At 38.7% G+C, this 12,355-nt stretch overlaps 1 protein-coding gene across 5 annotated transcripts in view; it reads right to left on the bottom strand.

The window, feature by feature from the left end:
- The window catches only part of Pnpt1 (polyribonucleotide nucleotidyltransferase 1), a 31,699-nt gene extending 20,493 nt beyond the window's left edge, over nucleotides 1-11,206 (bottom strand). For 2 of the 5 annotated variants that reach the window (NR_157297.1, NM_027869.2), the window contains exons 1-12: nucleotides 10,417-10,591; nucleotides 8,430-8,490; nucleotides 7,409-7,483; nucleotides 6,630-6,735; nucleotides 5,772-5,821; nucleotides 4,176-4,239; nucleotides 4,035-4,082; nucleotides 3,066-3,179; nucleotides 2,731-2,917; nucleotides 2,060-2,111; nucleotides 1,330-1,387; nucleotides 15-111 (exon numbers count right to left, since the gene is read on the bottom strand). Coding sequence is in view for 4 of the 5 variants with exons in the window: in NM_027869.2 (NP_082145.1) it covers nucleotides 15-111; nucleotides 1,330-1,387; nucleotides 2,060-2,111; nucleotides 2,731-2,917; nucleotides 3,066-3,179; nucleotides 4,035-4,082; nucleotides 4,176-4,239; nucleotides 5,772-5,821; nucleotides 6,630-6,735; nucleotides 7,409-7,483; nucleotides 8,430-8,490; nucleotides 10,417-10,577 (1,073 nt within the window). In the remaining variant the exon portion in view is untranslated. Of the gene's footprint in view, nucleotides 1-14; nucleotides 112-1,329; nucleotides 1,388-2,059; nucleotides 2,112-2,674; nucleotides 2,918-3,065; nucleotides 3,180-4,034; nucleotides 4,083-4,175; nucleotides 4,240-5,771; nucleotides 5,822-6,629; nucleotides 6,736-7,408; nucleotides 7,484-8,429; nucleotides 8,491-10,416; nucleotides 10,673-10,992 lie in introns of those variants that run through there. The other 3 variants (XM_011243751.3, XM_006514813.4, XM_030246330.1) reach the window with 3 other exon arrangements.
- Nucleotides 11,207-12,355: the final 1,149 nt, after the last annotated feature.

The following is a 12,355-nucleotide window of genomic DNA, read 5'->3' as shown; positions in this document are numbered from 1 at the left end:
GAAGATATATTTACCTTTTGTATTCATTCAAAATAATACTTCGGAAAACCTCCTTTGCAACAATGTTGAAGGATTCTATTATTTCAAATTGGTCAACCTCTGGAAATTTTTCTACAGAAAAGAGGCAAATCAAAACAAAGGCTTTATCTTTTTGGAAGATAAGTTCTCCAATGTTCACAGCATCAAATAAGTATTGTGCAGATAAGCCAATGGAGACAGTCAAACATTTAGTCTTCAGACAAAGCATCTAAATTATATGTTCTTAAGGCAGTTATAGGCATTTGGCTTGCTCTTTTTGTTTGTTTAAACAATATATCAAACTCAGGATTCCAAGCTTATTCAATAAGCTCTTGGTAAAAGGGATAGAAAAAACCCTAAGCTATTTTAGAGACAATTACAGGTAATGGCATTAAATGCAGCAAAAAGAATTTATATTTTAAAATCTGATAAACCTTCCCACAAGAGGGCACTTTACCATTGGTGGAAAAATTAACAAGAACTGTATGTCGAGCTTTCCTTGTTACAAGAATTATAGAGTAAGATACTCTGCTTAGTGACTGTGTGGAGTTACTCTAACAATCTACCCCTTATGATTCCAGACAATGTTAATAACAATAGCATCATGCTGAATGATAACTGTGTAGCAGGTACAGATTATATGACTTACTCATTTAATCTCCTCCATAAGCCAGGTATTATTGGTATTATAATCTCACAGATGATAAGACTCAAGAATTTCTTGTAAATGTTTTTTGTTTTTAGTATTGGAGACTGCACATAGGCCTCATGCATGGTGGGCAAAACACTCTACCACTGAGCTATATCCTTAACCAATGGGATTTTTTTTCTTGAGTTTTGAGACAGGGTCTCTCTACATAACCCTGGTTATCCTGGAATTTAGACCAGGCTGACATGGAAGTAACAGACCCTCCTGTCTCTGCCTCCTGGGTGTTGGGATTAAAGTGTATGTGCTACAATGCCTGGCTGTTCTTTTATTTTTGACTCAAGAATTTTAAAGAGTATTTTTAAATTTTCAAATGATAGGCTACAGGACTAGCACCTTAAGATCCTGATGCAAATAAGAAAAGAACACTTTTACATTCATTATTTCCTAGGTGACTAGTCAGGCAAAATGTTAACTATACTTCTAGAAGATAATATGACAGTCACCCCATGATTTAACGTAACAAATTTAAGATAAAACTGATGAACTATGAGAATAACTGAGTTTTTCAAAGTCTTACCACTGAAAACTGAAAATAAATCTATGCGGTTTTTTAAAAAAAAAATCTTTCTTTTAACATCTTTAAAAATGAAAACAGAATTTACCCTTTAGATGCTCCTCTGTATCTAATCTTATCTTGTTAACAGCTTCATCCCTGGAAACCTAAAACAGCATTGACATTAGACATAAACATGACATTCACATTTTTGTTTTCTATGTTACATGATAATACTCTGTAAGAACAAAACCCAATTACATTCCTGAAAGATTAAAATCTGATTTAATTAATTCAAATATGTATTTGTACATTTCCTTAAAATGTGTATCAACAAAAGAATAGCAAAGAAGTAGGCTTAGACTTAACTTTATAAAGAAAAGTCCAGTTGGAGATAAGACATTAGGGCTAACAAGAAGAAAGGCACTGAAGAAAGCAAGATACATATGGGAATGTGGGTGTGAGCTCTCAAAAGAGAATTGCTTTATTCAGCGTTTTGTTAGAGATTTATTTAATTACTGCAGTGCTGCTAATTTGCCACAGGGCTTCATGAATGCTGGACAACTGATCTACCACTGAGCCAGATCCCCAGGCATGGCCAAAGAGATTTGTTTGTTTGTTTTTCACAACAAATAGTTATCTTTATTTTTTAAATCTTTAATAAATTATTGTATTTATTTACATTCCAAAAGTTGCCTCCCTTCCTGGCCCCTCCCCCCCAAGTTCTTCACCTCATTCCCCCAACCTCCCGACATGTCCCCCCACCAAAGGACTAATAGCATAGAGTTGTATGAATTACAGCAAAAGTAATCTTAAAACAAAATCTAAGGTATACCTACTTTATCATGTTCATAATCTGTAAAAACCGCATAGAGTTTCTCCATGGCAATTCTATTAAGGATAAGATAAATGTTAGCAAAACAGTATTTGAACCATGAAGTTTTTATAACAAACATATTAAACATATTAACTACAAATTAAATAATAAGCACTTCACAAAGATCAAATGTTGTTGTATGTCAGTGCTAATGTGCTTAATATTACACAGAACAGGTTTCTTTTCTGGCAAATCAGTCACATGGCTCTATGCTCCCCTTACTCTTCATTGCTCATGTAATTCCAACTTCGATTCACTCATATTTGCTCAGTGCCTCCGTTTGTTCTAAGCATTACTAGGCACCATCTAAGTACTGGGTGTAGGGTTGGTTCAAACCCATCTTTATGAGAAATCCAACTGTTTCCTAGATACTCACATACCATGTTTTATTTTATTTTCTCTGGACATGGAGAGATAAAGGATCTGATTTTTAAACAACAAATGTCTCTTCATTTAAGATTTAAACTTTTATCTTGACTTGGTTTATGCTATAACTGGCCTTCAACTTCCTTTACAAATCAGATAGATATTTATGATAAAAACTTAAAGCAGGAAAGCACTGCATGTGAAGCAATACCAAGTGCATTGCCTTAGAGGAACTGGAGCTTTGTCCATCTGCACAGGGGTTCTTACATCTTCGTGTACTTCACAATCTCTGCAGAAGGAGTAAATATCTTCTGCGGTGTCCTCTTGGCAACACCGATTTCTTTTACCAACTGCTGGATGCCCTGAATTATCTGCTGTGTATACTTCACCCCAACTTTGATAGCATGGCAAAAGTCCTGCTGTAGAATATTTTCTGCAGAGGCTTCCAACATAACTAGTTAGAGAAAGTAAGAGGATGGTTATTGTTTTAGAACCTTTCACCGATGTAGTATTTTTTAAATGAAAAACAAAGACACAAATAACAAAAGAAGAAAGTACAACTTGCAAGTAAAATCCAGAATGAATATATTTAAATTATTTACCAATTTGGCTTTTAGGTGCTCCGGCAACTACTAAATTTAAAGTGCTAGAAGACATTTCTCTCCTTGTTGGGTTAACGACACATTCTCCATCAATCATTCCTATTCGTACTGCCCCTAAAACATATTAAAATGTTGGCAGCTGTTTAAAACTTGCAGCATCCACATTATTATTCTAATACTGGGGTCAAGCCACTTTTTGACAAATATGTTGACAAAAGAATGAAGTTTCTACTTCTCCCATGGTTAAGTTAAGGTCCAGCAAATACCCTATTCCACCCTCCTCTGTGGGCTCAGTGGGATGCTCTGAATCCTCACTGCAACCACTTGCACACCTGTTTATGCTCTTGCTCTCCTCTATATACAGACTATTCTGCCCGAAGCAAATGCTTGCAGCCCTCCCACTAATGTTACACTTACACACTGGCTACTCTGTGAAACCCTTCCTGACAACCCGCCCTTTTGTATCTTCTCTAAGCTCCTTGTCTATGTCATTATATTAGTATTGTTTGTAAATAAATACTAGTCTCTTTCCCTTATCCATGCTAAAAGCAAGAGCCTCTTTAATCTTTCTGTTGCTAGTACTCAGATGGCCTTTTCCCTCAGTGCTTAACCCAACTGTTAACACTGAGCACACTTCATAATTACAAACGATAATCATTTGCAGACTATATGGTTGCCCTGAATATCTGCTTACAAGAGCTATAAGTTACAAACATGTTTGTTTTATCTTGAAAGAGTATGTACTCTGGTAATTCCTCACTGTGAAGAATGAAAAGATAGAAATGGAACAAGAAATCTAGAGGTATAAAATCAATAACATTGTAACAGGGTTACTGGTAACAAAACCCAAAGCAAGGATGAAAATGCCTGAAAGACCTACAAGAAATCTTAGAAGTCATAAATCAGCACCAATAACATGTTCATTGTTACTGAAAGAACAGGGGTTCATACTTTCAAACTATAACTTACCAACAGGTCCATTCCAAGGGATATCTGATAAGGAGAGGGCTACAGAAGCTTTAAAAGGGAGAAAAATAAAAAACTGAAATTATAATATGTCATTGCTTAAAAAAAATCAGCAGTGATCATTTTAGTTGGTGTTACACTTACCACCATTAACTGCTAGGATATCAGGTTCATTGATGCCATCTACTGCTAGCAGATTACAGAGAACCTGGCAATAAAGGAAACAACTTTGACATTCAGACAATAACATCAAAAAGCCCAGGAAATTGCAAGATTATAATTTAAATTGGCAATATGACTTAAAATATAATACCTATAAGCTCAATATCCAATATCCAAATCCTTTAGAGTTGGCTATCATTTAACTAAATCCTTGACACTAGGCATTTCCTCTTTTTTTTATTTTTTATTTTTTTTGAAGGGTATAGGTTTACCAGGTATTATTGAACCCAGGGCTTTTACTACCAAGCCCTGGCTCTGTTTCTTCACCTTTAGAGAGAAAAACATTTAGCATCTTCTTAAGGGGCTTACTTGAGAACTATAAACGTCGTATGCTGCAAGAATCCTGTAAATGTCAGCTATGTATTTGTATTATTATCAGTTCACATTGCAAAGATACCTATGCTAAATTCTTAAAGAACTCTTTCCTCGAGGCTCTGATATCCTCTCAAAGGTATACTTTCTTAGTGCAGTAAAATAAAATGGTTATGTGAGTATGTATGCCTGACTAAAGCATATGATCAACACCGAAGTTTAGATGACCTAGAAATAAACATGTTATTTATTAAATTAGTTGCGACAAGCTGGTCATAATGGCTCACTGCTGTAATTTTAACAAACACTTGCAAGACAAAGGCAGACAGACTGCCATTTGAGGCTAGCCTAGGATAGGCATAGACTTCAAAGCCAGCCTGAGCTATAGAAAGTTAGATCTTGTTAACCAAATCAGAACTATTGGTTATGTTAATTGTCTTAGTGGGCTATTATAAACTTGACCTACAAAGCCAAGACACCTAATCTGGCTACTCATGACTATCACACTATCTTTTATGTATACTCATTTCTTCCTTCCTTCCTTCCTTCCTTCCTTCCTTCCTTCCTTTCTTTCTTTCTTTTAAATTATTTTTTAATTAGGTATTTTCTTCATTTGCATTTCAAATGTTATCCCAAAAGTCCCCTATACCCCCCACTCCCCTCCCCTTCCCCCCACTTCTTGGCCCTGGCATTCCCCTGTACTGAGACATATATAGTTTGCAAGACCAAGGGGCCTCTCTTCCCAACGATGGCCGACTAGGCCATTTTCTGATACATATGCAGCTAGAGACACGAGCTCCGCGGGTACTGGTTAGACAGGGTTTCTCTGTGTATCCCTGGAACTCACTCAGTAGACCAGGCTGGCCTCGAACTCAGAGATCCGCCTGCCTTTGCCTCCTGAGTGCTGGGATTAAAGGCGTGTCCCACCACGCCGGGCTACTCATTTATTTCTTAATGCAGGGCTTTTTAGATTCTCATTCAAACTTCCTACAGAGTTCCCAACAGTCACTTACTGCTATTCATATTCAGGTGTCAGCACAAAATGATACCAATCACATGGTTTTTTAAAGTAATGCTTTTTAAAATGACTTAAAATAGAATGCATAAGATGATCAGAATTCTTTAGAATTTAGCTTTCTCTAGAAAGAATTATAAAACTTAACTAACTTAAAAAATATATCTGGTAACAAACAAAGCAGCATTTACCTGAGTATCATAAAAATAGCCGGCTGGAAAGAGAGGGCGAATTGAACGATCTGTCAAAACAAGACAAAGATATTAAATAGTCCTGACAGAGCTGCTTTAGAACAAAAACCTATTGAAATAATAAGATAGCTGTTGAATATGTCACAGACACAAACAGGTGTTAAGAAAAGCATTAATTAATACTTTCATTAATATGGACCATTATCTAAAACAAAGTCAAGGAAGAGACTGAATACTAACAGCAGACAAAAAGAACATATTTCTTTGGTTTACTATGACTGAGGAATACATGTAAATATATATAAGCTAGCAATTATTGGATAGGAAAAGCTATAAGCTATAAATGATCCCACAGTATTTGCAGATGTCAAAGATTGGCTGGTGATATAACTTAGTATTACATAGCTCTGGGTTTCTTCACCACCACCAACACCACTACTACTACTACCACCACCAGCCTCTCCTCTTCTTCCTCCTCCGCATGTACCTCTTCTTTCACAAAAAAGACTTAGAAGATGACAGATACACTTCAATAGCTGATGAATACAATGCTTTTAGGAGTTACTAAGTTGAACATAAAAATGAAGAAACACAAAGAATCAACAACAAAACAGGCATGGGCATGGGATTCACACATTCTATAGACTCATTTAGCCAGTGTTTACTGACAGCCTCTTCATCAGGCTATACAATGTACTGGGATTTGGCAGTGACAAAACAAGTTGTTCCCTCTCATGAAGCATTCATCTGAGGGAGCAGAGAGTAAATACTATCTGGTAACCGTCACACAATGAAAGGTAGCTGAGCTGACTGGAGAAGCACTGTGCCAGAAGGGGAGTGCCTCTGCTAAGAGCTTACCTATTACTCGACTTGTAAGAACCTCTCTGTCAGAGGAGCCAATCTCCCTTCTAAGGTAGTTTGTGGGGATTCTGCCTGCTGCAGCAGCCTTCTGTCGGTAGTCCACCTGAAGTAGCAAAGAAGAATTAAAGTTAACACAATTCCTTTTTTAAGTAACAATATATCCCAAGAACTGCTATATATGTCTTAATTTTCCTGAGGTTGCCAACAACATATTTTACACTGCAAGTAGATAATATTTTATTTGCTTTTAGCATTCTCTTGAGACGCTCACAGGAAGAAAAGTATATAGAGTACTTTATAACCAACTAATTTAAAAAAGCCCTTCACTTAACAGCCAGATGACTGACTAGTCTCATGACTGTCTACAGTAGCTTACCTTAAGCACGTCAAATAGTGCCCCTTCCCCTGCTTTCTGTGCATCAACTCTGTGAGACATAACTGCCTTCTGCTTATCATATTAGAAAGACACAAACATCCTAATGAATTCTTAGCATATAGTTGCAGACCCCAACTGGAAGAAAACCCACAAAAACAATGAATTAATTGCTTCCTTAACACCAAAGTACTCCTGTACTCCCACTGACCTCATCAAGCTGGATGTTCTGAAGTAAGCCCACTCTTAGCAAACACTTCATTCTCTTAATTGACACATAGTCCCAAACACTACAGGCCGTCATTTCTGACATATTTTAATCTTAACTTCAGACGCTTCAACAGGGTAGTGAGAATTCTCCGTATACACTATTCTAGAGGCCCATATAAGTCAGCGTACTTACCACCAACGGCATGAATTGGGAAGGCGAAGCTTTTGTTTTGCTGACTGCCGTGACCATTACTGCAGTATCGCCTGACTTGATTGAAGATATAGATATAAAGAAAATCAGTAAATTTCTTTGAAATCAGACATTAATGTGTAAACAGTAATTGAATGACTCTCTGCTCCAAATAAACTCAATGGAAGACATCTGTCTGTCTGTCTGTCTGTCTGTCTTTCTTTCTCTCTCAATAATGTCTCATTATGTAGCCCTGGTTAGCCTGGAATTCACTATGTTGACCTCAATCTCACAGAGATCTACTTACTTCTACCAATAGAGGTCCAGGGCACTGGGTTTAAATTCTTGCACCAGCAAGCCTGGTTCAACAAAAGACCTCTTATTTCATATGACCACAACTAGTCCAATTCTGATCCTTTCTATCTGACCAAGGTCAGTATTAGAATATTCACTGATGTTTTCACATGAAGAAATGGCTAACAGCTTAGTCACATCAATGGACTGAATCATATTTTTTACTCTTTAAGAAGAAATTTAGACTATAAAGAAAAATTTCCAAGGATTACAATGAAAAAAAATAGCGAGAATGCTTTTTCTAGAAAGGCATAATGAATTTTATTAACAGACTCCAATACTGCCCACAGTTTAGAAGAGAACTTAAGGGTATTTAATATACACAACACTGACTTTGATGGCTTAGTGTGGTTCTGACACTAGAAATACCCTTAGTAGGGGTTGAGGAGATGGCTCAGAGGTTAAGAGCACTGACTGCTCTTCCAGAGGTCCTGAGTTCAAATCCCAGCAACCACATGGTGGCTTACAACCATCTGTAATGGGATCTGATGCCCTCTTCTGATGTGTCTGAAGAGAGTGACAGTGTACTTGCATACATAAATGAATAAATCTTTAAAAAAAAAAAAAGACCCTTAGTAGTGTCTGAACTAGTTCCCAATACCACAATGATTACTTATGATGCTACAAAGATACCCAGCCACTATGATTAAAGCAAAAACTGGTTTCCTACCTGTATCACAGCACAGCCATCAGCAAATCTTGCCAGTTTCCCAGAGGATATTTCTAATTTTCTGTTTAAAAGGAAAAATGTAATACAAGATACCAGTACAAGTCTTTGCTAAGTAAAAATAATTGGAGAATCGAGGGGAAAAAAAGAATGAAATGCTCCCAATTGTCAGAGAAAAAAAGAGTAAGTAGGAGTTGTGACCATCAAAAGCACAAGAGATTTAAGCGCAGCTTAAAGACAATGAGAACCAAGGCAAAAGATGCATCTGGAGAAGGAAGTATGGTAGGGAGAAAACGGAATTCCTAACTATTAACTCCCATCTTATGACTCAGCTCAGTCTCTTATCGTCCCTTGCTTTGTTGGCTGTATTAACCCAACACACAAACTGTTCTCTTCCCTATTAAAATAATTTTAAAATTTCTCTATTACTTTATGGAAAAAAATACAAACTTTTGAATATTGACTACAAAGACTTTCATGTTCTGATATATAACAGTGTTTTGTACGCTAAGTTAAAAATAATAAAGACTATCTTCTGATAAATAACATTTTGAATGCTTAAAAACTTAACAAAGATGTTGAGATGGTCACATACTTCATATAAAAATAAAAACTCAAAATAGACTCATATGTCCATCCATCTTGACCCAGTTCTGACCCTCAATCTTTAGCTGAGCTCTACCCTCTGGCTTGGCCCTATGGGCCTCCAGCTGCTCTCCAAATGGGACTACCAGCTGTAGTCTCTCAGTATGTGTCTTAGCTCTTTGCCTCTAGTCTAATAAGTCTTTCAAATCTTTGAACTATGCAGCATCTTTAATATGCACAGAAATATATAGAAATACACAAATATTATTAGTGTACAAAGTATAATGTGCAATCAGAGAGTTGGTATTAGTTAGCAATTGATGGTGGAATAAAAGCATGTTTGTCAACAACCAGATTATATCAAAGGAAATTTGAACGACCTGACAAATTGCGATATCAGAACTGAAACAGTATGTTATTCAATGAATTCTAATAATGCAGAAAGTCAGAAAGATTTTGGGGGGTAGGGAGTACATGTAATTTTGATTGTTCCAAGAAAGCTATTAAGTTTATGGTGTTTACATGTAATTTTGATTGTTCCAAGAAAGCTATTAAGTTTATGGTGTTTTGTTGTTGTTGTTTACTTTGTCTCATAACAATTTACTTTTCAATATTATATTGTATAAAATACCTCCAAATACATAGTGGACCCATAGCATAGCTAGCCTCTGGGGTTTGGAAGTAGGCATTTGGGAATAAATGGAAGAGTTCTGAAGTTTCTATATGCCAAACCATGTGAGTGAATGCCTACCTAAATACTCTATGAACATAAACAAGAAGATTGATAGAATGAACAAGCAGAACACAGTGATGGGAAGAGTAATCGGATGCCAAGGGAGGACACGGGGCAGCGGCCTGCCACAAAAAGTAGAGCTTTAGGGAAAAGCTTTAAAAAAACCTATTATTTAAAATATCCACATATACACCCCCGCCGTGTGTCTTGTTAACTGAGAAATTTGCCTTTTTGACCTTTTGTTGGATGGTAACTGTACTTTCACTACAGGTTTAACAGGACTATGTGCATCTTATAACTGGCATTCATCTCCGGCTCACACCGGCCATCAGTGGACCTGGGGCACGGAACGATAACGCATTACCTAGGGTTTCCTACTTCAGAGCTCGAGGTCTCGGAAAATAGAGAAAGGATGTCTGGGGCACAGGCAATAGGACTCAGGAAGTTCACCGCAGGGCTAGGAGGAAGATGAAGAGGCAAAAGGCAGCGGCCAGCTTGGGAAAGGGAGACAGACTTTAAATCCGGAAAAAGGAAATCTCGACCTTAGGTTTGGAGTAGAGAACTTAAGAGACTTAGGCTGCTTGATTCCTACCCTGGGGGGGATTTGACTTCTGGGGCTGAATGGACAAGACAGACGCCGCGTGAAAACCGCGAACTCACACCGTTTCTCACCTGTGTCCCAGGTCTACAGTCACCGCTCTGGATCCGGTGCTGCTCCACAACGCTCGCATCTGCAAATAGCTGAGTGCCCGATTCCGCCCGGGCCGGCCGAGGGGGCCGCAGCCCAGCGGTCGGAGGCACGGGCACAAGCAGCACAGCCTGCAGGCCGCCATGACACCCAGAGCGTGGAAGGCCTGGGCAGCGCCTCATTGGCCAGCACTCCTGTGGGCGGAGTCGGACGCAGTTTCGTTTCCGTGGAGCCTGCAAACTGCCGGGAAAGCAATCCTTGCAGGCTTTCTGTAATTGCCAGAGTCAAACCACCAGAATGCGTTTCTTTCAGTCAGCTTTTATTCCCCCACCCTTATCGGTGAAAAATAAGTACTACCTTAAAAAAAATGTATAGATTTAAAGAAAGCCCTTTAATACTTCCCGCGCCGTGTGTGTGTGTGTGTGTGTGTGTGTGTGTGTGTGTGTGTGTGCGCGCGCGCGCTAGTGTTATCACGGTTTGAAAGAAAGTCTTAGAACAATGTGTTTAATAAATGTAACAGTAAATAAATACTGAACAACTCACGATTATTTGGTTCTTACCTAAAGATCTAGGTTTGTGTCTATGGAAGGCCACCTGTAATTCCAACGTTCAGAGGCTGAGAATGAATCCATGAATCATCCTGGCTTGTTAGACTTGCCTGAGGGCTCCAGGTTCAGCAAGGGACCCTACCTCAAAAAATAAGTAGAGCGCTATCAAGCAAGACACCGTACTTTAACCTCTGGCTTCCACACATTCTTAACGTACACACACACACACACACACACACACACATATATATATATATATATATATATATACACACACGCGCACGCGCACACAGGCACACACGCCCAGTCACCTGCACACACTGGTGTATCCACACACATGCAAACTCGCACACACTTAGACACAAACATAACAAAGCAAAGCAAAACAAAACAAAACAAAAAACAAGAAAAAACTTTTTTTTTTGAGAACCCCTTGAATAATTTACCATTCATTCAGTTGTAAGTTTTGGAGAGGTATATTAAAATGGGAAGGAGTCTATGTTTCCTAATGTCACTCTAAAATAATTAGAATAGTAGTAATTTTGAGTCATAAATCAAAAGGAAATAAAAGCATTGATGTTATTCGACGCGTTCTCACGACCGGCCAGGAAGAACACCACAGACCAGAATCTTCTGCGGCAAAGCTTTATTCTTACATCTTCAGGAAAAGAGAGCAAGAAGCAAGAGAGAGAGAAAACGAAAACCCCGTCCCTCTTAAGGAGCATTCTCCTTCGCCTCGGACGTGTCACTCCTTGATTGGCTGCAGCCCATCGGCCGAGTTGACGTCACGGGGAAGGCAGAGCACAAGTAGTCATAAGATACCCTTGGCACATGCGCAGATTATTTGTTTACCACTTAGAACACAGGATGTCAGCGCCATCTTGTAACGGCGAATGTGGGGGCGGCTCCCAACATCTCCCCCTTTTTCTTTTAATAAGAGCAAATAGGCCACCCATATTAATGAGAGTGGAGATAGAGGTCAAATCCCCAGTGTGTAGGTAAAGGAGCCATGTACAGGATTAGCTCTTAGGCTTACAGGCTTTTACCCAGAGCAACCCTGACCTGCTCCCGTGTCGTTTTGCCTGGGGGAAGGGAACTAGGACACTGAACCTTCATGAAAGATGACATGTCTCCCTAGAATAGGCTCATATATGCCGCAGAGCCTTTCCATTGCAGTGCTTAGCCTTGCAACTCTCTCGGGCTGCTGAAGCACACTCACTCTATCCCGTGCAATGAGTCTAGCCTCATGGGATATAAGAGCTGAGTGGCCAGCGACCTATTGCCTAAGCATAGATAACCATATATCAGGGGGAGCTCCATGTTCTAGTCCTGCAAGCGCCTGGGCAATAACCACCTTGTCTCTCCTAGTTTAGGC

The sequence above is a fragment of the Mus musculus genome, chromosome 11, assembly GCF_000001635.26.
Source record: "Mus musculus strain C57BL/6J chromosome 11, GRCm38.p6 C57BL/6J".
NCBI lineage: Eukaryota > Metazoa > Chordata > Mammalia > Rodentia > Muridae > Mus > Mus musculus.
The sequence above is the reverse complement of the archived record's forward strand: the minus strand, read 5'-3'. Positions and strand labels throughout refer to the sequence as shown.